General features: G+C 37.0%; 1 protein-coding gene across 1 annotated transcript; it reads right to left on the bottom strand.

The window, feature by feature from the left end:
- Positions 1-321: 321 nt before the first annotated feature.
- Positions 322-23,281, bottom strand: rhogb (ras homolog family member Gb). The gene is made up of 5 exons (XM_022214995.2): positions 23,125-23,281; positions 6,693-6,801; positions 5,813-5,964; positions 5,528-5,698; positions 322-3,874 (listed from the first exon to the last, which is right to left on the bottom strand). Exons 3-5 carry the CDS (start codon positions 5,939-5,941, stop codon positions 3,599-3,601), a joined length of 576 nt encoding a protein of 191 aa, XP_022070687.1. The 5' UTR covers positions 5,942-5,964; positions 6,693-6,801; positions 23,125-23,281; the 3' UTR covers positions 322-3,598.
- Between the last annotated feature and the right edge of the window lie 416 nt (positions 23,282-23,697).

Genomic DNA, 23,697 nt, shown 5'->3' with positions numbered 1-23,697 from the left:
AGTCTCTGTAAGTTTGCTTTAAATTTGGTGGTGACGGCTATCGAGACTTTTTATTTATGGACTTTTTATTCATGGACTGATCCGACTCTTTTACCAGTCCAACAACTTGTCAGACAGACAAGTAAAGGGTTTTTGCAGTATCCTTTTTGGCTTGTCTAGTAGTTTAGTCAGCTTTGAAATCCAGCAGTCAGATTAATTAGCTTCTTTTTTGCATGTGAAAGCTATCAGCATGCTAACATTACTGCTGCCGTTAGCATTTAGCTCAAAGCACCGCTGCTTGTTGAAGATGATGAAGTTGGAATAAACCACAGCAGGCAGATGTACTGTATGAAACACGTTTTAAATGTAATGTCACATTTAAATAAAAATACAGTAATTTAAATCTGCAACAAAAACAAACATTTTCAATCATGAGATTTAGCAATCGGAGGAGGATTAGCTGTGCTAGCATCGTGGCTAACAACAAAAATCCTGTGGAGTTGTGAAGGAGCCTGTTGTGAAAATGCTTCAGGCTACTGGACTTTACTTTCTGGCTCTTGAAAGCATTTCACCTTCATCCAAGAAACTTCTTCAGTTCTAACCGACTGGTGGGGAGTCTCAGGTTTTACCCCCAAACATTTGGCTAATATCCTGTTGAAGATCAGAGACCCACATGGTGGTGAAACTGTCCGTGGAGGAATCTCAGGACTGCATTATAAGTACCTGATAAATGGTGTCGAACACCCCCTCGTTTTTTTTTTTTTTTAGAGATGTCCGTTCCACCCAGAAACAGTAAATTAATATAAGTCCAGTTGTCTTGCATGAAGGTTTAGCGTGACCCAGTCAACTTCAAATCTAGACGCTACTCTAGAATTTACTCTAGATAAGATCCAGTTTTGATCTTGTTGACTGCCAACACGGCACAGTTGTTAGACTTTTAGATGTTTCCTGCTGAAGTTCTAGTTGGAATCTTCCCTTTTTTGCCATCTCTGTGTACAGAAGTTTGGACCTAGCAAAGAACCAGATGTTTGTTTTTTATTGCAGTTGTTGGTCTTTTGCCTCTGGTTTGTGGATCATGAATGTTTTCTCTGGGTGTCACTGGATGTTTGAACTCGTCTCACTTCACAACTTCTCACTAAGTTTCTGTTTACATTCAGGCTTTCTCACCAAAACTCCACACATATATCTTTGTGTTTTTTTTTCATCAAACTTCATCTTTAGAGCTTTTTCTTCTTCATCGTCTCCTTTGATTTCCCACTCACTAAGCATGGCATTTCCCTTATTTTTTTAAAACGGACTTTTTATTAGTTAAATATTGATGAAATTAAATTATAAAGAAATACAATTAAAAAACATAAAATTCTGATTTTTTTACTCCAAGTTATATTTAAGCTTAGAATTCTACTTTTAAAATAAGAATTCTTATTTGTCTGAATTCCAGTTGTAAATTAAGAGTTACTTTCCCCTTTTTCCACAAAGTCTGAATTTAAACTCAGAATTCTTTTTTCTCAGAATTGTCATTTTAATTTCTTATTTCCTGCCGTTTTTCCACAGAATTCAGATTTAAAATTTAGAATTCTGACTTTAAAACCAGAATTCGGTCATTTTTCTCAGTAATCCAGTTTAAAGTCAGAATCTAAAATCAGAAATCTGAATTAAAACAAGAATTCTGATATTTTTCTCTGAATCTCTAATTTAAATTCAGAATTTTGACTTTGACTTTTAAACCCAAAATCCTGATTTTAAACTTAGAATTCATTTTTTTTCCTCAAAACTCTCATTTTCAGTCCCTCCAGGATTTCACAGACTTTTTTTTCGAGATTGTTGCGGCCTAAACTGCCTGAATTCGTGGCAGCTTGTCTAAAAAAAATTGTGATGTTTTCAGCGTATTTGTTGCGATGAAATTTGGGGTGCTGGGGACTTCTACGATTGGTGGAACTCAAGGAGGGGTCGGCCAAAATTGCTGAGAAGTTGCAGCGATTGGACAAAATTGCAAGGTCGCTCAGAATTCATGGAGATTTGTTGAAACTGCGTGAATTTTTTATTGCGATCGTAACAGTGCAAATTCCTGGAGGGACTGCATTTTGAACGCTGTTCTAAAATCTAAGAGTTCTAAAAAGTGTGTCTAAGCTTCTTCTCTACATCTGATTCTCTGATTTCTTCACTGAGAAAGACTTGAAAGTGTTCAAAGTTTTAATTCTCTTCCTACCTTCAGTGCATTTTAAAGGGTTTCATTTGCAGCATCTGATCTCTAAAAGCTGCCACACCTCTAACATATAAACTCTCTGTGCAGTGAAGCACAATTCTCAGTATCAATAATAATCTCTATTTGTTTAAAATAATAGATCTGGTCCCTGTCCGACCCTCAGATTCATTTGAAAACAGTTCAGATCCTTCTTCCAAATCAATCGAAATACTTGCACGAATGTAATTTGTTCTACAGTCGTAAAGATCCGGAGTTTTTTTCAGTGTGAGGCACAATGTGAGGCACGTTTTTTTAGTCTGTTTCTGTTTGCTTTTAGTCACACTCAAAGCAGCAGAATTGACGATGAGCAGCTCCTTTTGCAGTGTTTCTGGATGTACAAACAAATATCAGTGGATCAGCGAGAAACTGAAGGAAAGGTAAAAACAGAAGGATTCTCAGGAACTTTCTTCTCTGTGTGACGGCATTAAATTAACCATCAGCCCACTTTCAGCATGTTTTTTCACGTTTAAAGTTGAATTAGAATATCTCAGAAGCTATTAAATATAAAAGCCTGACATTTTCTGTGTAATTTCTATTAATGTTATTGATTTTCTTAGTTATATTTGGAAAAACTCCAGAACTCAGACTGTCTACCTGTATTTAATCAATTTAATGACAATAACTTTATTTTTAATTTTTGAGATCCAGCATTTCAATTAAAGCCATTCGATATATTTAGTTTTGTATTATTGTAACATGCAGCGACATATTTAGTCATTTATTTTGATCTTATTTGATCTATTTGAGTATTTATATATTGCAGATTTCCAGTCATTGGCGTGATGAGAAACTACATTAAATATTCAAGCTTTTATCTTTAATAGTTCCTGAGACATTCTTCTTCAAACAGCCTCATATTTTTAAAAATGACTGCTAAAAGTGGGTTGACTGTAAATTAGAAAAGAAATAAACTAGATCTCAGAAAGTATTTCACATATGTCATTAATAATATATATATATATTTTAGTTCTGTAAAGAATTCAGGCCAACTGAAATGAATATCTGCTAAAAACGTGATGATTTTAGATGGAATGATCTGGTTCAGTGTGTTTGAAAAGCAACATAAAATCGCTTTAATCTGCAGGAATCTTTGGAAAATCTGAAGCAGAATTAAAGTTGAAGGGAAGCCAAGTGAGGGTGTTTCTAGTTCGAATTTAACTTTCGTGCAGATTTTCAGTTGGGAATATTAACTTTAATCCCTGATCTGACGCCAGATCCTCAGTCATGATGTTCATCCTGTTACGGACTAAGGTGGACAGTTGACATGTTTTCAGCTCCTCCTCCATTCAAACCTTCCCTTTTTTTAATCACAAGATAAAACTCTAACCAAACTTTAAAAAAACACATCTTTAGCGTGAATCCTTGGACCAGTCTCTACAGCAGGACACAGAGCTTCTTGCTGACGGTGGGCTGGGGGTTGAGGAACGCCCTCACGGCTTCGGTGAACACGTCCTTGATGCCGTCCTGGTTGAGGGCCGAGCACTCCAGGTAGCGCACGGCCTGGATCTGGCGGGCCAGAGCGGTACCCTGCTGGTGGGTGACGGGCGTCTGGTTCTGCTCCTTCAGCTTCCTCTGAATCTCGGCGTCGCTCCGGAGGTCGCTCTTCGTGCCGACCAGGAGGATGGGAACGCCGGGGCAGTGGTGGAACACCTGGGGGAAGTAGATGGAGGAGAAAAGGCTCAGATCTGATCTGGAGCGTATGTCAGAGCAATAAGGTGTATTTTAGAGCTTTAAAACATATTTTAGATTGCTAGAACGTAATTTAGTCAGTTAAGACGTATTTTAGAGCATTAGGATGTATTTTAGATTGTTAGGATGTATTTTAGAGTGTTAAAACATTTTATATGGTGTAAGGAGGTATCGTAGAGTGATAATACTATTTTAGAGAGCTAAGTATTTTAAAGCGTTAAGGTGTATTTTGGAGCAATAAGACACATTTTAGAGCGTTAAGATGTAGTTTGCTGTGTTAGGACATATCTTAGAGCATTCAAGCATATTTTAGTGCATTAAGACGTATTTTAGACTTTTAGGACGTTTTTTAGAGCATTAAGACGTATTTTAGACTTTTAGGACGTTTTTTAGAATGATAAGACGTATTTTAGAGTGATAAGACGTATTTTAGACTTTTAGGACGTATTTTAGAGTGATAAGACGTATTTTAGAGAGTTAAGGCGTATTTTAGAGAGTTAAGGCGTATTTTAGAGCATTAAGACGTATTTTAGAGTGATAAGACGTATTTTAGACTTTTAGGACATATTTTAGAGTGATAAAACGTATTTTAGACTTTTAGGACATATTTTAGAGTGATAAAACGTATTTTAGAGAGTTAAGGCGTATTTTAGAGAGTTAAGGCGTATTTTAGAGCATTAAGACGTATTTTAGAGTGATAAGACGTATTTTAGACTTTTAGGACGTATTTTAGAGTGATAAGACGTATTTTAGACTTTTAGGACATATTTTAGAGTGATAAAACGTATTTTAGACTTTTAGGACATATTTTAGAGTGATAAAACGTATTTTAGAGAGTTAAGGCGTATTTTAGAGAGTTAAGGCGTATTTTAGAGCATTAAGACGTATTTTAGAGTGATAAGACGTATTTTAGACTTTTAGGACGTATTTTAGAGTGATAAGACGTATTTTAGACTTTTAGGACGTATTTTAGAGTGATAAGACGTATTTTAGACTTTTAGGACATATTTTAGAGTGATAAAACGTATTTTAGAGAGTTAAGGCGTATTTTAGAGAGTTAAGGCGTATTTTAGAGCATTAAGACGTATTTTAGAGTGATAAGACGTGTTTTAGACTTTTATGACGTATTTTAGAGTGATAAGACGTATTTTAGAGTGATAAGACGTATTTTAGACTTTTAGGACGTATTTTAGAGCATTAAGACGTATTTTAGACTTTTAGGACGTATTTTAGAGCATTAAGACGTATTTTAGAGTGATAAGACGTATTTTAGAGAGTTAAGGCATATTTTAGAGCATTAAGACATATTTTAGAGAGTTAAGCTGTATAAATCTTGTTTGTCGTGTAGTTTATCAAAAAGACAACAGGCAAAAATATTACAATTAAAAATAATTTGCATTAATATGTATAATGGAAGCCGAGTGATATATCATGACACATAAAAAACAACAAACAAAGTGGCATCTATCTGAGATGTTTTGAGTGACAGCAGTGACTATACTATACTATATATAAATACTTTATTCACTGTCACTATATAGTAGTTACTAGATAGGAGTCGGGAATGAGTGGAGGATTTGGAAGCAGAGCTCTGTTGATATGTTGACCTCTGACCTCTGGGTGCCACTTGTGTTTGACGTTCTCGTAGGAGGCGGGGCTTGAGATGGAGAAGCAGATGACGAAGACGTTGGTCTGTGGGTAGGACAGCGTCCTCAGCCGGTCGTACTCCTCCTGACCCGCCGTGTCCCACAGGTTCAGGCTGATGATCCGGCCGTCCACCGTCACCTGAGCACAAGAGGACACACACAGGTGAACACACACACAGGAGGACACACACACACAGGTGAACAGAGCTCGGTGAGCATCGGTTCATCCAGATAAAACCCTTTGGATACGTACCTGGCTGCTGTAGTTGTCGAACACAGTGGGGATGTACTCTTTGGGGAAAGCTCCGGTGGTGTAGGAGATGAGGAGGCAGGTCTTCCCCACAGCGCCGTCACCCACAACCACACACTTTATAGTCTGCATGACGACCCGTGTCCTTCAGCAACCTGCAACACACATCAGTGCTACATTCATACAGGGGACTGTGATGGCGACGACTTTTTTTAACACAATAAAGAAGACACCATACAGTCTTTGTTGTCGTTTGGTGTCTTTTAATGATTGTCTTTGTATAGATTTTGCATCTTTTTGTACTTGTTTTGTATCTTTTTGTGCTTGTTTTGTATCTTTTTGTGCTTGTTTTGTATCTTTTTGTTTTCTGTTTTGTATCTTTTTGTACTTTTTTTGTATCTTTTTGTACTTGTTTTGCATCTCTTTGTTGTTTCTGTGTCTCTTTGTGGTTGTTTTTTGTGTCTATTTGTTGTAGTTTTGCATCTTTTTGTCTTGTTTTGTATCTTTTTGTTGTTTCTATGTCTCTGTAGTCATTTTGTGTCTCTTTGTGGTTCTTTTTTGTGTCTATTTGTTGTAGTTTTGCATCTTTTTGTCTTGTTTTGTGTCTCTTTTGCAGTTTTTTTTTCATTTTGTGTTCATTTGTGCCTGTTTGTGGTTATTTTTAGTTTCTGTAGTCATGTTTGTTACTTTGTTACTCTTTTCTAGTCCTTTTCAACTCTTTAATTGTCATTTAGCATCTATTTGGCGTTGTTTTGTCTCTCTGTTGTAAGTTTTGGGTCTTTTTCTGGTCATTTTGTGTGTCTGTGTGGTTGTTTTTGTCTCTGTGTGTGTTTTTCATGAGGCAGTACAGACTGTATAATGTACCTAACACACACCAACACACCTGTGAGCTCTGACTCTACACAACTCGTCCTGCTGCCGCTGCCAGAGACGCTTCGGTTTCCTTCGGTTAACACAGCTTGTTCAGGAACTTGACACGTCCCATCGTCCAACTGCAGAGAGGGGAGAGTTTGTCAGTATTTGTGTTTATGTAAATGACTGCCGCAGAAGGAAACAGTTTCTAAACAAAACAGAGATGTTATCCTGCACACACACACACACAGATTCAAACACACACACATATTTGAATGTCGACGTTAACTTGCAAAACAATGAGCCGCAAAACCTGCCGGCTGGTTTGAAAGGAATGTTATCGTAGAAAAACAATCACCGTATATCAGCCAGAAAGTGGAAAAACAGTGGGAGCGACAGATATTCGACTTTCAGATGGTCCTTGAACTAATCATCTGATGGAAATGATGTAAACTTTCAAAATAATCACTTTATTCTACTCTTTTTTTTTTTTAAATCTTGAAGCCGGGAGTGCCCTGTGACAAAGACTTTGAACTGTAGGCTTTGTTTACACACACAGAGACGAGATAAGTGTGGAAAAAAACTAGTAAAATATCTGCAGTATGTAGAGTCAACATATTTTTTCCAGTGTGGGCGCTTCGAATAATGTAGTGATTTTGATTCCAGGTTTTTCAATTTTTGTATAATACATAATTAAAGTAATTAAACTTTTTTTTCTTTTCTTTTAGGATTAACTGTGTCATTTTGCACAGAAGACATTTCTGAGGTCAATATATAATTATGGGACTTTTTCTAACATAGCTAACAGGTCTCTTTTTCACGTTTGCTGTTTTCAGGCCTAAAATTAACATTTCTTTTATTCTAACCAAACCCCATGTGTCATTTTTAGAGAAAGATTCTTCTAAATATTATATATACAACTCAGTAAAATTGAAATTGAAAGTTATTTCTAAAGATATTGTAGTAAACCTGTTGACTACTTTATCTTAAATAAGTCAGAAAGCCTTGGAGTCTTCCAGTCTTTTCTTCAGGAGGAAATGACATCATGTGGAGCAGGTCATGTGATCTGGAATTAACACACTTCCTGGAGAGGTGTTTTTGGCATAGACATATATACATATATAGACATATATATGTCTATGGTTTTTGGAACGGAGAACTTAGTGGAAAGGGATTTAATTTGTGATTTTTCCATCTAAAATTTGATATATTGCCAAAAAAGAAATATCTGTCATGATTATCTCAACATAATAAAAAGAACACAATCCAAACTATTTCTGAATCGGCTCATTTTATTCTTGTTTAGCTCATTAGAAGGTGGTTGGTATTAAATTCAGACGTTATTTAGTTGATATTTTAGTGATATCCAGTCATTTTTTATTAATAAGTGATTGTTTCCATTATAAATAATTATGAACTTTGTGAAGACGTGATCAAAATGAACATAAAAACATTAGTTTTTTTTTTAAATTAAATAAAAATGTATGCAGGATATATCCCATGAACTTCAAAAATCCCTCAATTATATATTGACCCGGACCATTTTTAAGTCATTTTGGACAATTTTCTTGTCAATTTCAAAAAGTTTTATGTCAGCTTGGATCTTTTCTCGTCATTTTGGATCAATTTTGTGTCTTTGGGATAATTTCCAGTCATTTAGGGCAAACGTCATTTCATTCTGGACTAATTTTCTGAAATTATGGATCATTTTCAAGTCATTCTAAATTTTTTTTAATCATTTTGGACAATTTTCTGTAATTAATGATAGTTTTCAAGTGATTTTAGACAATTTTTGGGTCATTTTGGGCAATTTTCTTGTCATTTTCAACAAGTTTTATGTCAGCTTGGATCTTTTGTGTCTTTGGGATAATTTTCAAGTCATTTAGGACAGATTTCATGTCATTCTGGAATAATTTTACATAATTATGGATCATTTTTAAGTCATTCTGGATGGGTCAATATATAATTGTGGGACATTTTATTGATATCCAGTAATTTTTTATTAATAAGTGATTATTTCCATCATAAATAATTATGGAATTTGTAAAGACATGATCATAATAAACATAAAAAAACTTTTTTTTAACTTTTCATAAAAATATATAGAAGATTTGTCCCATGGACTTCAAAAGTCCTTCAATTTTATATTGACCCTCTTCATGATTGTTCTGTTTCCGCTGAAGTGCAGAACTTTAAACTTCAAATGATCTCATGGTGAGGAAAAAAAACTGAGAAACTACTTGGAGTTCAGAGTGTTAAACCAGCAGCAGACACTTCTGAGTGGAGTTAAAATCTGTGCTACATTTGGATGAAAACGCAGTGGTATCCATATTTCAGCGTCTCTCCGTTAGTCTTCCTTTCCGTGGCGTTATTCTGAGTTCCAGTGTTGTCTTGTGAGCACTTAGAGAATCATCAGATGAACTCTTTCTAACAGCAGCACACCGAGTTTGCAGCGTGTCTCCAGATGTGTGGATGGAGAAAGTGGCTCAGCCCAGACTCTGGGGACGCCGACCCCACCCTGCCCTTCTCTCTCTGGGCGGAGGTCGGCTGATCTCACTCCTGCTGGAAGCTCTAACCTCTGATCTCACAGTTTCCTGCAGATTCTTCTGTCCCTCGTCTTGTTTAGATTTGGCGCCGTGGACGAAAACTGCGACCTCTGACGTTTGCGGTGGTGAAAGATTTATTCACATCCACAACTTTTAGTAAGATTTGTCTCATCTGTGAACACTTTCTCACTTCTCTAATCTGCCTGCAGACTCTTAAATCTTACACAGCTGCTGTCAGGCAGAAGTGACACAAAACCAGAAAGGTTGAAGTATTTAGGAGTCGCAGACAACTGAAAAAGAAACGCAGTATGTAGAAACGTGTTTCTTCTTTGTGTAAATTACAACTAATGACAGAGTTTGACAGATTCGTCTGTAATTAGATTAAGTTTGGTATTTAAAGGTGCTCAGCATCAAATCAGGCTGATTTCAACAGAGAAATTGTAGTTACTGCTACTCTGCTGGCTAATTAGAATATCTGTCTATCTGCTCTTCCCTTTTCTCTGGCTGCTGTATTGTGTATGTGGTATAATACACTACACGCCCATTACAACCACAAATAGACAGAAAGTTACCACACAAAGACACAAGATGATCAGAAAGACATAAAGCGATCAGTGAGACACGGAAAACTACCAGAAAGAAATGCTAAACTATCACAAAAGCACACAAAACTACTGAAAATAATCGCAAAAAGACCACAAAGATATGCAAATCTACCACAAAGAGACACAAATGCACCACAGAAAGACAAAACTATCACAAAAACATGCAAAACTACCACAAAGAGAGGCTTATCCATTAGGCAAAACAGTCACCAAGAAACAAAACAGTGACATAGAAAGTACTACAGACACACAAAACAGTACAAAGAAAATACATCAAACAGAAACCTACTACAAAAACATAAAAATCTACCTCAAAGACATGCAAATTGACCATAAAGAGACACAAAGTTACTACAAAAGCATAAAAAACTACCACAAGAAAACACTAAAATAGATGATTGTCTACCACAAAGACACAAAACAGTGACACAGAAAGGAAATACTACACTACCAGAGAAGCATGCAAAATTACCAGAAAAACAAGCAAAACTATAAGAAAGACAGTTAAAATCACCAAAAAGAGAATCTAAACTATTACAAAATGACACAAAATAACCACAAAGACACGTAAAACGGCCACAAAGAGATTCTAAACGACCACAGAGTTGCACAGAAAACAGGAATGCTAAGCTACCACCAAAACTATCACAAAAACAAGCAAAACGACCACAAAGAGAGGCTTATCCATTAGGCAAAACAGTCACCAAGAAACAAAACAGTGACATAGAAAGGAAATACTACACTACCAGAGAAGCATGCAAAATTACCAGAAAAACAAGCAAAACTATAAGAAAGACAGTTAAAACCACCAAAAAGAGAATCTAAACTATTACAAAATGACACAAAATAACCACAAAGACACGTAAAACGGCCACAAAGAGATTCTAAACGACCACAGAGTTGCACAGAAAACAGGAATGCTAAGCTACCACCAAAACTATCACAAAAACAAGCAAAACGACCAGAAATATGTGCAAAATATCAAAATGACCACAAAGAGACACCGCTAAACTCCCACAGACACAAAACAGTCACAAAGAGACACAAAAAAAGAAATATGTCATTAACTTCTACAACCTGATGTAAAGAGTTAGCAGGTGACCAAACTATTTTAATGGATCATTTATATTTTACAGATGAATACGTTTAAAATGTCTTTATTTGAGTTTATCGTGCTGCTTTTATGTTTGACAGCTGTTTTAAAATGCTCCAAAGGAAGCAACTATGGTTTCCAATCATTTTTTAATGCAAAAACTAGCCAGAAACTCATCTTTGTCAATTGTTTTGATTGAGTTTTCATCTTCACTTTGGGTATTAAATCATAAATCATGCTAGTCTATGTCTGTTAGTCTTGATAGAACTGGAAAATTAGAATAAACTTAAAGCCTATAATGTTAAAGTAACCATTTTTCCAGGGTCACACAACTTCTCATTATCTTTGAACCAATTCCTATAAAAACTAAAGCTGTAGGACAGCAAGACCCCAGGTGGAAATATAACTCTAAAGAAATATGTGACCTTATTCAGTCGCTTGAAGGTTAATGAACCTGCAGAGACCCAGCAGAAACTAACGGTCCGAGTGTTGTAACGGTGTACTTCTGTAACTGTTTGGAAAAAAGGAAGCTTTTAGTAGAAAAGTGTCACTGTGGTTTAATGGTGAAATAAACAACTTCAGTAAGGAAACCTGCATCAACTCGGACGGGTGATTGTGTGACTGTTTGCTTCAAAATCAGGGTTTGAACTTCACTTTAATGTGTCAAAATTAGCAGATAAAAGTCAGTTAATCAGTGTTAAAGTCAGCTGAGTTTGACTGCAGTTCCATTAACACTCACTAGGTGGCACTGCAATAAAACTACATTGAAGTGAACAGAAAATCCCCAACTTACAGTAGAGCTTTTCTAAATTTTGGTGGCCAAAATTACATTTTTATTTAGGTAGTTTAGATGCTAATGAGATACGTATCCTGGTGACGGTTTTCAAAGTCACATCAAACTCGATCAGAAGAAAACGAGATTAGAGATCAACACTGAGACACACTGGTTGTGTGAAAGCTCCCTTCCTCTCTGAGCGATTGTGTGATTAAAGTGTGAATCTGAAAGAAGCACTTTCTATTTTAATGCCAGCTAATCATTAGCATGAAATGAGATGTTGCGTCTTCATGAATGTAAAGTACCGCTATGCTCTGATTCATGATCAATGTTTCCCATAAAACTGTTTCTAATTTCTAAAGCTGTGTCTGAAAACATCTTGTTTCCTCTTTAAAGACATGCAAAACGACCACAAGGAGACACACAATACCAACAAGAGATGCAAACATCCTTGTAGAAAACAAATTAACTACGAAGAGATGCAAACGTTCTAGAAAGAGACGCAAATAAACTACAAAGGGATGCAAATGTTCTAAAAGAAACACAAATCAGTTATAAAGAGATACAAACATCCTAGAAAGAGACACAAATCAACTACAAAGAGATGCAAACATTCTAGAAAGAGACACAAATCAACTACAAAGAGATGCAAACGTTCTAGAAAGCGACACAAATCAGCTACAAAGAGATGCAAATGTTCTAGAAAGAAACACAAATCAGCTACAAAGAAATGCAAAAGTCTTAGAAGAGACACAAATCAACTACAAAAAGATGCAAACGTTCTAGAAAGCGACACAAATTAACTACAAAGGGATGCAAATGTTCTAGAAAGAGACACAAATCAACTACAAAGGGATACAAATGTTCTAGAAAGAGAAACAAATCAACTACAAAGGGATGCAAATGTTCTAGAAAGAGACACAAATCAACTACAAAGGCATACAAATGTTCTAGAAAGAGAAACAAATCAACTACAAAGAGATGCAAATGTTCTAGAAAGAGACACAAATCAGCTACAAAGAAATGCAAAAGTCTTAGAAGAGACACAAATCAACTACAAAGGGATACAAATGTTCTAGAAAGAGAAACAAATTAACTACAAAGGGGTGCAAACGTTCTAAAAGAGACACAAATCAACTGCAAAGGGAGGCAGATGTATTGCAGAGGCACAAAATTACTACAGAGATGCAAACATCCTCAAACACACAGAAATCAAGCAGAGAACAGATACAAAAGTTCTTGAAAAGACACAAATAAACTCCAGAGACGCAAATGTTCATGGACAGACGCAAAAGCACAACAAAGAGATTTAAAACATATTGAGAACATCCTTGAAGAGGCAGAAATGTCCCCAGAGGAACACAAAAAAAGCTACAAAGACATGTAAAATGTCCTCAGCGAGACACAAACATCTTTAAAGAGACACAAACAACTAGAAAGAGACACAGGACCTGTACAAAGAGATGCAAACTTCCTTGAAAAGTCCCAAACAATCATGAAGAGATGAAAAATTACTACAAAGTGATGCAAAACAAGCATGTTTGTGTCTTTCAGTTTGGGGAATTTGGTCCTCTGTTGGAAGTTTGGGAAGCAGCAGCTGTTTACTGATATTATTTCATATTAGAATATATTCTTTCTTCTCTGTCTGTGGTTTATTGTTGCACAGCTTATTGCCAAGATTTACATTAAGATTTTTAGGATTCACTTTAATCTGAAGCCTAAACATGTTTACTCATTTTGTCACCTTTAAAAGTGTCAGAAAACAGGGAGGAGGCTCACTAAAATATAATCAAATATGAAGAGGGAAATTCTGTCTCTAACAGAATTATATAAGGCCTCTGTAGCTGAGGAACAGAAAAGGTTTGGCCACAGTTTGTTCACAGTTAATGGGAAAAGTTTTGGAACATCGTGGTCAGAGTCACTGAGGACAGAGAGACCAGCACAATGTTGCCTCCTTTGTGGATTTTCTCATCTTGCATTTCTGTGTTTCAGGAACTGACAATCAATCTGGTTTCGTCCAGTCAGCTGTCTTCTCTTTCTGTATTTTTATTTTGTTCTGCTGTTTTAGGCTGACAGTCGTCACCCACAGAGGAACCGAGTCTCCCTGAAGCTGAAGCACTGACGGGAAAATCTCTAAAATTGGCTTTGCAGCTGTGTCAACTTTTTCTACTTTTTAAAAATCTGAAGAACCTCATGTGGCGGAGACACCTGCCTTGAAGAATGACTCACAGCAAACAGTAGATTATCGTAACTTTGAGGAAGAACAGGAGGAACTTTAACCAAAGGGATGGCAAAATAGTAAGAGATATACATAAAAGTATGAAGCAAATGAATGCTGCCAGTTCAAACTGAGGCTAAAACACGAGAGAATATCACACCGAGTTAGTGCCAAAACACCAGATAATACCAGACCAAACTGAGGCTAAAACACGAGAGAATATCACACCGAGTTAGTGCCAAAACACCGGATAATATCACAACAAACTGAGGCTAAAATACCAAAGAATATCAGACCAAATAAAGGATAGACCACCAAAGAAATTCACACCAAACTGAGGGTAAAACACTAAAGAATATCAGAACAAATAAAGGCTAAAACTCCAAAGAAATTCACACTAAATAAGCTAAAATACCAGGCAATATCACACCAAATTAGTGCCAAAACACTTGCAAACATCACACCAAATATAAGATAAAATACAAAAGAAAATCACACCAAACTGAGGCTAAAATAACAGATAATATTACACCAAACTGACGCTAAAACACCAAACAATATCAGACCAAATAAAGGCTAAAACCACCAGACAATACCAGACCAAATCAGTGCCAAAATACTTGAGTAATTCACACCAAACTGAGGCTAAAATAATAGACAATATTATACCAAACTGACGCTAAAACACCAAAGAATATAATGAAAAATTGTGACAGAACACTTGAGAAATTCGCACCAAACTCAAGCTAGAACACCAAACAATATCAGACCAACTAAAAGATAAAACAACAGAGAATTTCCCACCAAACAGAGGCTAAAACACCAAAGAGCATCATACCAAATTAGTACCAAAACACTTGAGATTATCACACCAAACTGTGAAACACCAGAAAATATCACAACAAATCACTGCTAAAATAGCAGATAGAACTGGGCCCAACTACAACTGAGATGCCAAAGATTATTGGAACAAAACGTCGCCTGAAAATATTGGACAAACATCATGAGAAAAGACAGAGGACATTTTGTAAAATTAAGATAGAAATACGAGAGAATGTTGGACAAACTGATGGCAAATCATTTAGGAATATTGGACCAAAGTAGTGCCAAAATTCCAGAGAATATTTCTTAAAAACTGAGGCTTAAACATGAGCGAATACTCGACCAAACAGAACTAAAACATGACAGAATACCGTCCCAAACAGGACTAAGACATCCAAAAATACTGGCGTAAATAGGACTGAAACATTAGAGGATACCGGCCCAAACAGGATTAAAACATGAGAGAATACTCGACCAAACAGGACTAAAACATTAGAGAAACCTAGACCAAACAGGACTAAAACATCAAAAAATACTGGACCAAACAGGGCTAAAACATAAGAGGATACTGAACCAAACAGGACTAAAACATGAGAGAATACTGGACCAAACAGGACTAAAGCATGAGAGAATACTGGACCAAACAGGACTAAAACATGAGAGAATACTGGACCAAACAGGACTAAAACATGAGAGAATACCAGACCAAACAGGACTAAAACATGAGAGAATAGCAGACCAAACAGGACTAAAGCATGAGAGAATACCAGATCAAACAGGACTAAGACATGAGAGAATAGCAGATCAAACAAGAATAAAACATGAGAGAATACCAGACCAAACAGGATTAAAACATGAGAGAATACCAGATCAAACAGGACTAAGACATGAGAGAATAGCAGATCAAACAAGAATAAAACATGAGAGAATACCAGACCAAACAGGACTAAAACATGAGAGAATACTGGACCAAACAGGACTAAAGCATGAGAGAATACTGGACCAAACAGGACTAAAGCATGAGAGAATACTGGACCAAACAGGACTAAAACATGAGAGAATACTGAACCAAACAGGACTAAAACATGAGAGAATACTGGACCAAACAGGACTAAAACATGAGAGAATACTGGACCAAACAGGACTAAAACATGAGAGAATACTGAACCAAACAGGACTAAAACATGAGAGAATACTGGACCAAACAGGACTAAAACATGAGAGAATACTGAACCAAACAGGACTAAAACACGAGAGAATACCAGACCAAACAAGAATAAAACATGAGAGAATACCAGACCAAACAGGACTAAAACATGAGAGAATACTGAACCAAACAGGACTAAAACATGAGAGATTACCAGACCAAACAGGACTAAAACATGAGAGAATACCAGACCAAACAGGACTAAAACATGAGAGAATACCGGACCAAACAGGACTAAAACATGAGAGAATACCAGACCAAACAGGACTAAAACATGAGAGAATAGCAGACCAAACAGGACTAAAGCATGAGAGAATACCAGATCAAACAGGACTAAGACATGAGAGAATAGCAGATCAAACAAGAATAAAACATGAGAGAATACCAGACCAAACAGGACTAAAACATGAGAGAATACTGGACCAAACAGGACTAAAGCATGAGAGAATACTGGACCAAACAGGACTAAAGCATGAGAGAATACTGGACCAAACAGGACTAAAACATGAGAGAATACTGAACCAAACAGGACTAAAACATGAGAGAATACTGAACCAAACAGGACTAAAACATGAGAGAATACCAGACCAAACAAGAATAAAACATGAGAGAATACCAGACCAAACAGGACTAAAACATGAGAGAATACTGAACCAAACAGGACTAAAACATGAGAGATTACCAGACCAAACAGGACTAAAACATGACAGAATACCAGACCAAACAGGACTAAAACATGAGAGAATACTGGACCAAACAGGACTAAAACATGAGAGAATACTGGACCAAACAGGACTAAAGCATGAGAGAATACTGGACCAAACAGGACTAAAACATGAGAGAATACTGGACCAAACAGGACTAAAACATGAGAGAATACTGGACCAAACAGGACTAAAACATGAGAGAATACTGAACCAAACAGGACTAAAACATGAGAGAATACTGAACCAAACAGGACTAAAACATGAGAGAATACCAGACCAAACAAGAATAAAACATGAGAGAATACCAGACCAAACAGGACTAAAACATGAGAGAATACTGAACCAAACAGGACTAAAACATGAGAGATTACCAGACCAAACAGGACTAAAACATGACAGAATACCAGACCAAACAGGACTAAAACATGAGAGAATACTGGACCAAACAGGACTAAGACATGAGAGAATAGCAGATCAAACAAGAATAAAACATGAGAGAATACCAGACCAAACAAGACTAAAACATGAGAGAATACCAGACCAAACAGGACTAAAACATGAGAGAATACTGGACCAAACAGGACTAAAGCATGAGAGAATACTGGACCAAACAGGACTAAAACATGAGAGAATACTGAACCAAACAGGACTAAAACATGAGAGAATACTGAACCAAACAGGACTAAAACATGAGAGAATACCAGACCAAACAAGAATAAAACATGAGAGAATACCAGACCAAACAGGACTAAAACATGAGAGAATACTGAACCAAACAGGACTAAAACATGGGAGATTACCAGACCAAACAGGACTAAAACATGACAGAATACCAGACCAAACAGGACTAAAACATGAGAGAATGCTGGACCAAACAGGACTAAAACATGAGAGAATACTGGACCAAACAGGACTAAAACATGAGAGATTACCAGACCAAACAGGACTAAAACATGACAGAATACCAGACCAAACAGGACTAAAACATGAGAGAATACTGGACCAAACAGGACTAAGACATGAGAGAATAGCAGATCAAACAAGAATAAAACATGAGAGAATACCAGACCAAACAAGACTAAAACATGAGAGAATACCAGACCAAACAGGACTAAAACATGAGAGAATACTGGACCAAACAGGACTAAAGCATGAGAGAATACTGGACCAAACAGGACTAAAACATGAGAGAATACTGAACCAAACAGGACTAAAACATGAGAGAATACTGAACCAAACAGGACTAAAACATGAGAGAATACCAGACCAAACAAGAATAAAACATGAGAGAATACCAGACCAAACAGGACTAAAACATGAGAGAATACTGAACCAAACAGGACTAAAACATGGGAGATTACCAGACCAAACAGGACTAAAACATGACAGAATACCAGACCAAACAGGACTAAAACATGAGAGAATACTGGACCAAACAGGACTAAAACATGAGAGAATACTGGACCAAACAGGACTAAAGCATGAGAGAATACTGGACCAAACAGGACTAAAACATGAGAGAATACTGGACCAAACAGGACTAAAACATGAGAGAATACTGGACCAAACAGGACTAAAACATGAGAGAATACTGAACCAAACAGGACTAAAACATGAGAGAATACTGAACCAAACAGGACTAAAACATGAGAGAATACCAGACCAAACAAGAATAAAACATGAGAGAATACCAGACCAAACAGGACTAAAACATGAGAGAATACTGAACCAAACAGGACTAAAACATGAGAGATTACCAGACCAAACAGGACTAAAACATGACAGAATACCAGACCAAACAGGACTAAAACATGAGAGAATACTGGACCAAACAGGACTAAGACATGAGAGAATAGCAGATCAAACAAGAATAAAACATGAGAGAATACCAGACCAAACAGGACTAAAACATGAGAGAATACCAGACCAAACAGGACTAAAACATGAGAGAATACCAGATCAAACAAGAATAAAACATGAGAGAATACCAGACCAAACAGGACTAAAACATGAGAGAATACTGAACCAAACAGGACCAAAAGATAAGATAATACTGGACCAAACAGGACTAAAACATTAAAGAATACCAGACCAAACAGGACTAAAACATGACAGAATATTGGCACTTACCTAGGCTCAAACAGCAGACAGTTCTGTCCAACTCTACAGGTCAATTTGCATATAATCCTATTAATATTGACCGAGTCTGAGCGTGACGAGCCGAGTCTGTCAGAAGCAGAAAGCGTTTCCTCACCCCAGTCAGACGCCAGGCCAAAGAGGAACTGTCTGTGTTGAAACCGAAACAGGAAGGGTTTGTCCGACACTCGCTTCGTCCAGCGACAGAATGTGTGAAGACAAAGCTTTTACCGAGAACAGCAGCATAGCAGTGCACAGAGACAGAAAAAAGAACTGTTAAAGTGGGTTCAATTTAACAGGTTAAACTCTGCACGTGGTCTCTCTATGTCACTAAACTGTAAATATTTATACCACAGCTACAAACCGCTGGTTCACAATTAGACTGTCTGCTGTAAGTAAACTTTTGAGTACTAGAAAGTTGTGAAAAGTGAATACTGGACCAAATAACTAAAACACCCAATGATATCAGGCCAACCAGAGCTAAAACATGTAACAATATCACACCAATCCAGAGCTAAAAGAATGACATATATCAGACGAAACCAGGGCTAAAACACATAACATCAGACCAAACCAGGCCTAAAAGACTGATATATATCAGACCAAACCAGGACTAAAACGCAACAATATCAGACCAAACCAGAGCTAAACACATAACAATATCACACCAAGCCAGAGCTAAAAGAATGACATATATCAGACCAAACCAGGGCTAAAACATGTAACAATATCAAACCAAACCAGGGCTAATACACTGATATGTATCAGGCCAAAACAGGGCTAAAACATCAAAATATTGGACCAAACAAGAGCTGTAGCATTCAACAATATCAGGCTAAATTAGGGCTAAAACATCCAACAATCTCTCATCAAATCAGGTGCAAAACATTCCAAAAATATCAAACTAAACCCGAGCCGAAGCACCCAACAATAGCAGGCCAAACCAGAGCCAAGGTACTCAAATACATTCTATCGAACTAGTGTGAAAACATCCAAAACATCCGACCAAACTAACTGAAATATATGAGAAAAAAAACTTCATTAATATCTGACCAAAGCAAGGGTAAGACACCTGTCAACATCTGTCCAAATCATGGCTAAAACACCCAAAATATCAGGCCAAACCAGGGCTAAAAGAATGATATATATCAGACCAAACCAGGGCTAAAACATCAGTAATATCAGACCAAACCAGGGCTAAAACATCAGTAATATCAGACCAAACCAGGGCTAAGTCGTGGCTAAAACACCCAAAATATCAGGCCAAACCAGGGCTAAAAGAGTGATATATATCAGACCAAACCAGGGCTAAAAGAGTGATATATATCAGACCAAACCAGGGCTAAAACATCAGTAATATCAGACCAAACCAGGGCTAAAACATCAGTAATATCAGACCAAACCAGGGCTAAGTCGTGGCTAAAACACCCAAAATATCAGGCCAAACCAGGGCTAAAAGAGTGATATATATCAGACCAAACCAGGGCTAAAACATCAGTAATATCAGACCAAACCAGGGCTAAAACATCAGTAATATCAGACCAAACCAGGGCTAAAACATCAGTAATATCAGACCAAACCAGGGCTAAGTCGTGGCTAAAACACCCAAAATATCAGGCCAAACCAGGGCTAAAAGAGTGATATATATCAGACCAAACCAGGGTTAAAACACCCACCAAACATCCGTCCACATCATGGATAAAACACCGAAATAGACCGAACATATGAGACCAAGTGAGGGATAAAACACCCAACAATGTCAGCCCAAACTAGGGTTAAAACAACAGAGAATATCAGAAAAAAAACATGCTAAAACACAAAACGATATCAGTCCAAACTAAAAGTACTCATATCAACATCACACCACATCAAGGCTAAGACAATCAGGAGGACTTGATCAAACTGGGCCTAAAAGCCGATGACATCAAAACTAAACCACCAAGAATATGAGACCACATCTGGGGATAACAATCCAGCACCACAACAACCCAGACTATCTAAACCTGGACTAAACCAGCAGATAAACTGAGCCTAAGCTGGACTGGAATGATTCGTTTTGTGTATCTGGAGTTTCTGACAGCTGGATGATTCACCACACCAGAACACACTTGATCATCTGTGACGCTCTCTGACTTCCTGTCTCGTTCTAGGAAGTCTGAAATTGGCCAACATGACTGTCATGTTTCTGATGCTGATCTGAGCGCGTGCGGCCGCTGACGCTCTGTGATGTCACCTCGACCAGCATGAACACGCTTCGTCATTCTCCTGCTGGCATGCCAGTGATTCCTGCAGTACTCCTGGTGATGTTCACGTGGTCGTTGCACAACTTTTAGACTCTAACTGCACCACTACGCCTTCTGCTGCTTTATGGGGACTTCATAGTTACTGCTTGTCACCAATTTTAAATCATTTCTTTAAATTAATCACTGGTTTCAGTCTAAGTTTAAGTTCAAATTAAGTTTAAGTTCAATTATTTGAGGACATTTTGCGTCTTTTTCTTCTTTTTTGTCTCTCTTTGAAGTCATTGTGTTCACTTGCATTTGTTTTCTGTCTGTTCCAATCATTTTCAGTCTTTTTGCGCTTAATTTTTTAAATCTTTTTTTTAGGTCATTTTGCATCTTTTACTGTCTGTTGTGAGGACATTTTTTTTGTCTCTTTAAAGTTGTTTTGTGCCTGTGTGATTTTTTTTTTAGTAAATTTATGCTTGTTTTACATCTTGTCTGTACATTTTGTGTTTCTTTTAAGTCGTTTTGTCTCATTGTACTTGTTTTGTGTTTGTGATAATTTCTAATCTTTTTGCACCTAATTTCCATGTTTTGAGGTCATTTTGCTTTTTTTTCTGGACATTTTGTGTCTCTAAAGTTGTTCTGTGTTCTTTTTGATCATTTTAAGTAAGTTTGCAGTTATAGTCCATCTTTTTGAGAACATTTTGTATTTCTTTGAGGTCATTTTTAATCTTTTTCTGGACATTTTGTGTCTCTCTGAAGTCATTTTGTCTCATTGTACTTGTTTTCTGTGTGTTTGTGGTCATTTCTAATCTTTTTGCATTTAATTTCCATGTTTTTGTGGTGGTTTTGCAATACTTTGTGGTCATTTTGCATTTTTTTCTGGACATTTTGTGTCTCTTTAAAATTGTTCTCTGTTCTTTTTGATCATTTTAGGTAAATTTGCAGTTACAGTCCATCTTCTTTGTGGTCATTTTGCGTCTTTCTCTACTTTTTGTGTCTCTCTGAAGTTGTTTTGTCACATTGTACTTGTTTTGTGTCTTTTTGTGGTTATTTTTTGTTTTTATTTCCACATTTTTTAGGTTGTTTTGTGTATATTGTAAGTACTTCTACTGTCGTTTGTGATCGTTTTATGACTGTGGTCTTTTGTTAGTAAATTTGCACCTAATTTCCATCTTTTTGAAGACATTTTGCAGTATTTTGTGGTCATTTTGTGTCTCCTTCTGAACATTTTGTGTCTCTTCTGAGTGCATTTTTTGTCTCTAAAATTGCTTTGTGTTATTATTTATAATTTTTAGTAAATTTGCACTTAAATTCCATCTTTTTGAGAGCATTTGTGTCTCTTTAAAAGTTGTTTTATGTCCTTTCTGATTGTTTGGAGTCTCTTTGTGATCCTTTTTATTTAAATTGCACAAATTTCCCATCGTTCAGAGAACATTTTGTGTCTCTTTGCTGTCATTTTGCATTTGTTTGTAGTCTTTTGTAGTTCATTTTTATCCATTTTTGTGGCTCTTTTCGACAAACTTTTGAGTCTCTATACTGTTTTAGGCATTGTACATGAGTCCTCATGAGAATAAATGACCTTATGTTGTGCGCAGTGCCTGCAGTTTTGAATGAAAGGTTCAGACATTTTATTATTTATAATTAATTAGTTATAATAATTATTATTTTACACATGTAGAAGTATTTCTGTGGTAGCCTATGCTGTTTCCCTTTACACCACAGTGTTCTACTAAATGTAAAAGTATTCTTCTGCTTTAGATAACAGTTCCTTAACTTTGTATTGTTTTTATTTTCTATGAATGTGCAGGTTTATATTCAGGTTTTTACTCTTCATGTTCCTGACAGTCATTTTATTCTAAACCTGAGTGTGTTACTCAAAACAAGAAGTGACAGAAACACACTGGGAGTGGTCGCTCTACTTCTCTAGTTTCCTTCAAACACAACAAACAAACAAACAAGCGGATATACAGGTTATTGATCCGCTGGAGGAAAGATCGATCAGCTGACGGGAATTAAAGCCGCGATCAAATAACAGCTGTAAGTTTGACACACGCACACGCACACACGCACACACACACTCTCTCAGCTGGTCCGGAGGTCCGGGGGATTGAAGAGCAGAAACTCACCGGTCATCAGTGCTCCTGTCCGGGGGCGCAGCTCCGCTCAGTCCCGCTCCGTGCGTGTGTCCGTCAGTGTGTGTGTCCGTGCCCGTGTGTGTGGAGGGATAGCGGGTCTGTGTCGGTTGTGTCGGTGTGAGGCGGAGCTAAGGAGGAGGAGGAAGAAGTCCGAGAGGAGAGGAAGTGTTGGAGCGAGTTTGAGGAAGTTTACTGTGTGTGTGTGTGTGTGTGTGTGTGTGTGTGTGTGTGTGTGTGTGTGTGTGTGTGTGTGTGTGTGTGTGTGTGTGTGTGTGTGTGTGTGTGTGTGTGTCTTGCTATCATTGTGGGGACTTACCATTGACTCCCATTCATATCTAACCTTAACCTTAACCAAACAATGTCTAACCCTAAAGAAACGTTTTTGCACTTTTACTTTTTTCCGTAACAACAACATGGCCAAGAAAACACTGTTTAAACTTGTGGGGACCCAAATGAGGTCCCCACAAGTGACATAGTTTTCGGTTTTCCTACAGTTGTGGGGACATTTGGTCCCCACAATATAGCAAAAACATGGGCACACACACACGTGTGTGTGTGTTCTGT

Source organism: Acanthochromis polyacanthus, chromosome 17, assembly GCF_021347895.1.
Source record: "Acanthochromis polyacanthus isolate Apoly-LR-REF ecotype Palm Island chromosome 17, KAUST_Apoly_ChrSc, whole genome shotgun sequence".
Lineage (NCBI taxonomy): Eukaryota > Metazoa > Chordata > Actinopteri > Pomacentridae > Acanthochromis > Acanthochromis polyacanthus.
This window is presented reverse-complemented; position numbering and strand designations above follow the sequence as displayed.

Excerpts from the sequence above, each read along its gene's own strand:
- rhogb (XM_022214995.2), bottom strand. The coding sequence starts at position 5,941 with ATGCAGACTATAAAGTGTGTGGTTGTGGGTGACGGCGCTGTGGGGAAG. Across the intron at positions 5,699-5,812 it reads TCGACAACTACAGCAGCCAG|GTGACGGTGGACGGCCGGAT; the intron begins GTACGTATCCAA and ends TCTTGTGCTCAG. Across the intron at positions 3,875-5,527 it reads AACACAAGTGGCACCCAGAG|GTGTTCCACCACTGCCCCGG; the intron begins GTCAGAGGTCAA and ends TACTTCCCCCAG.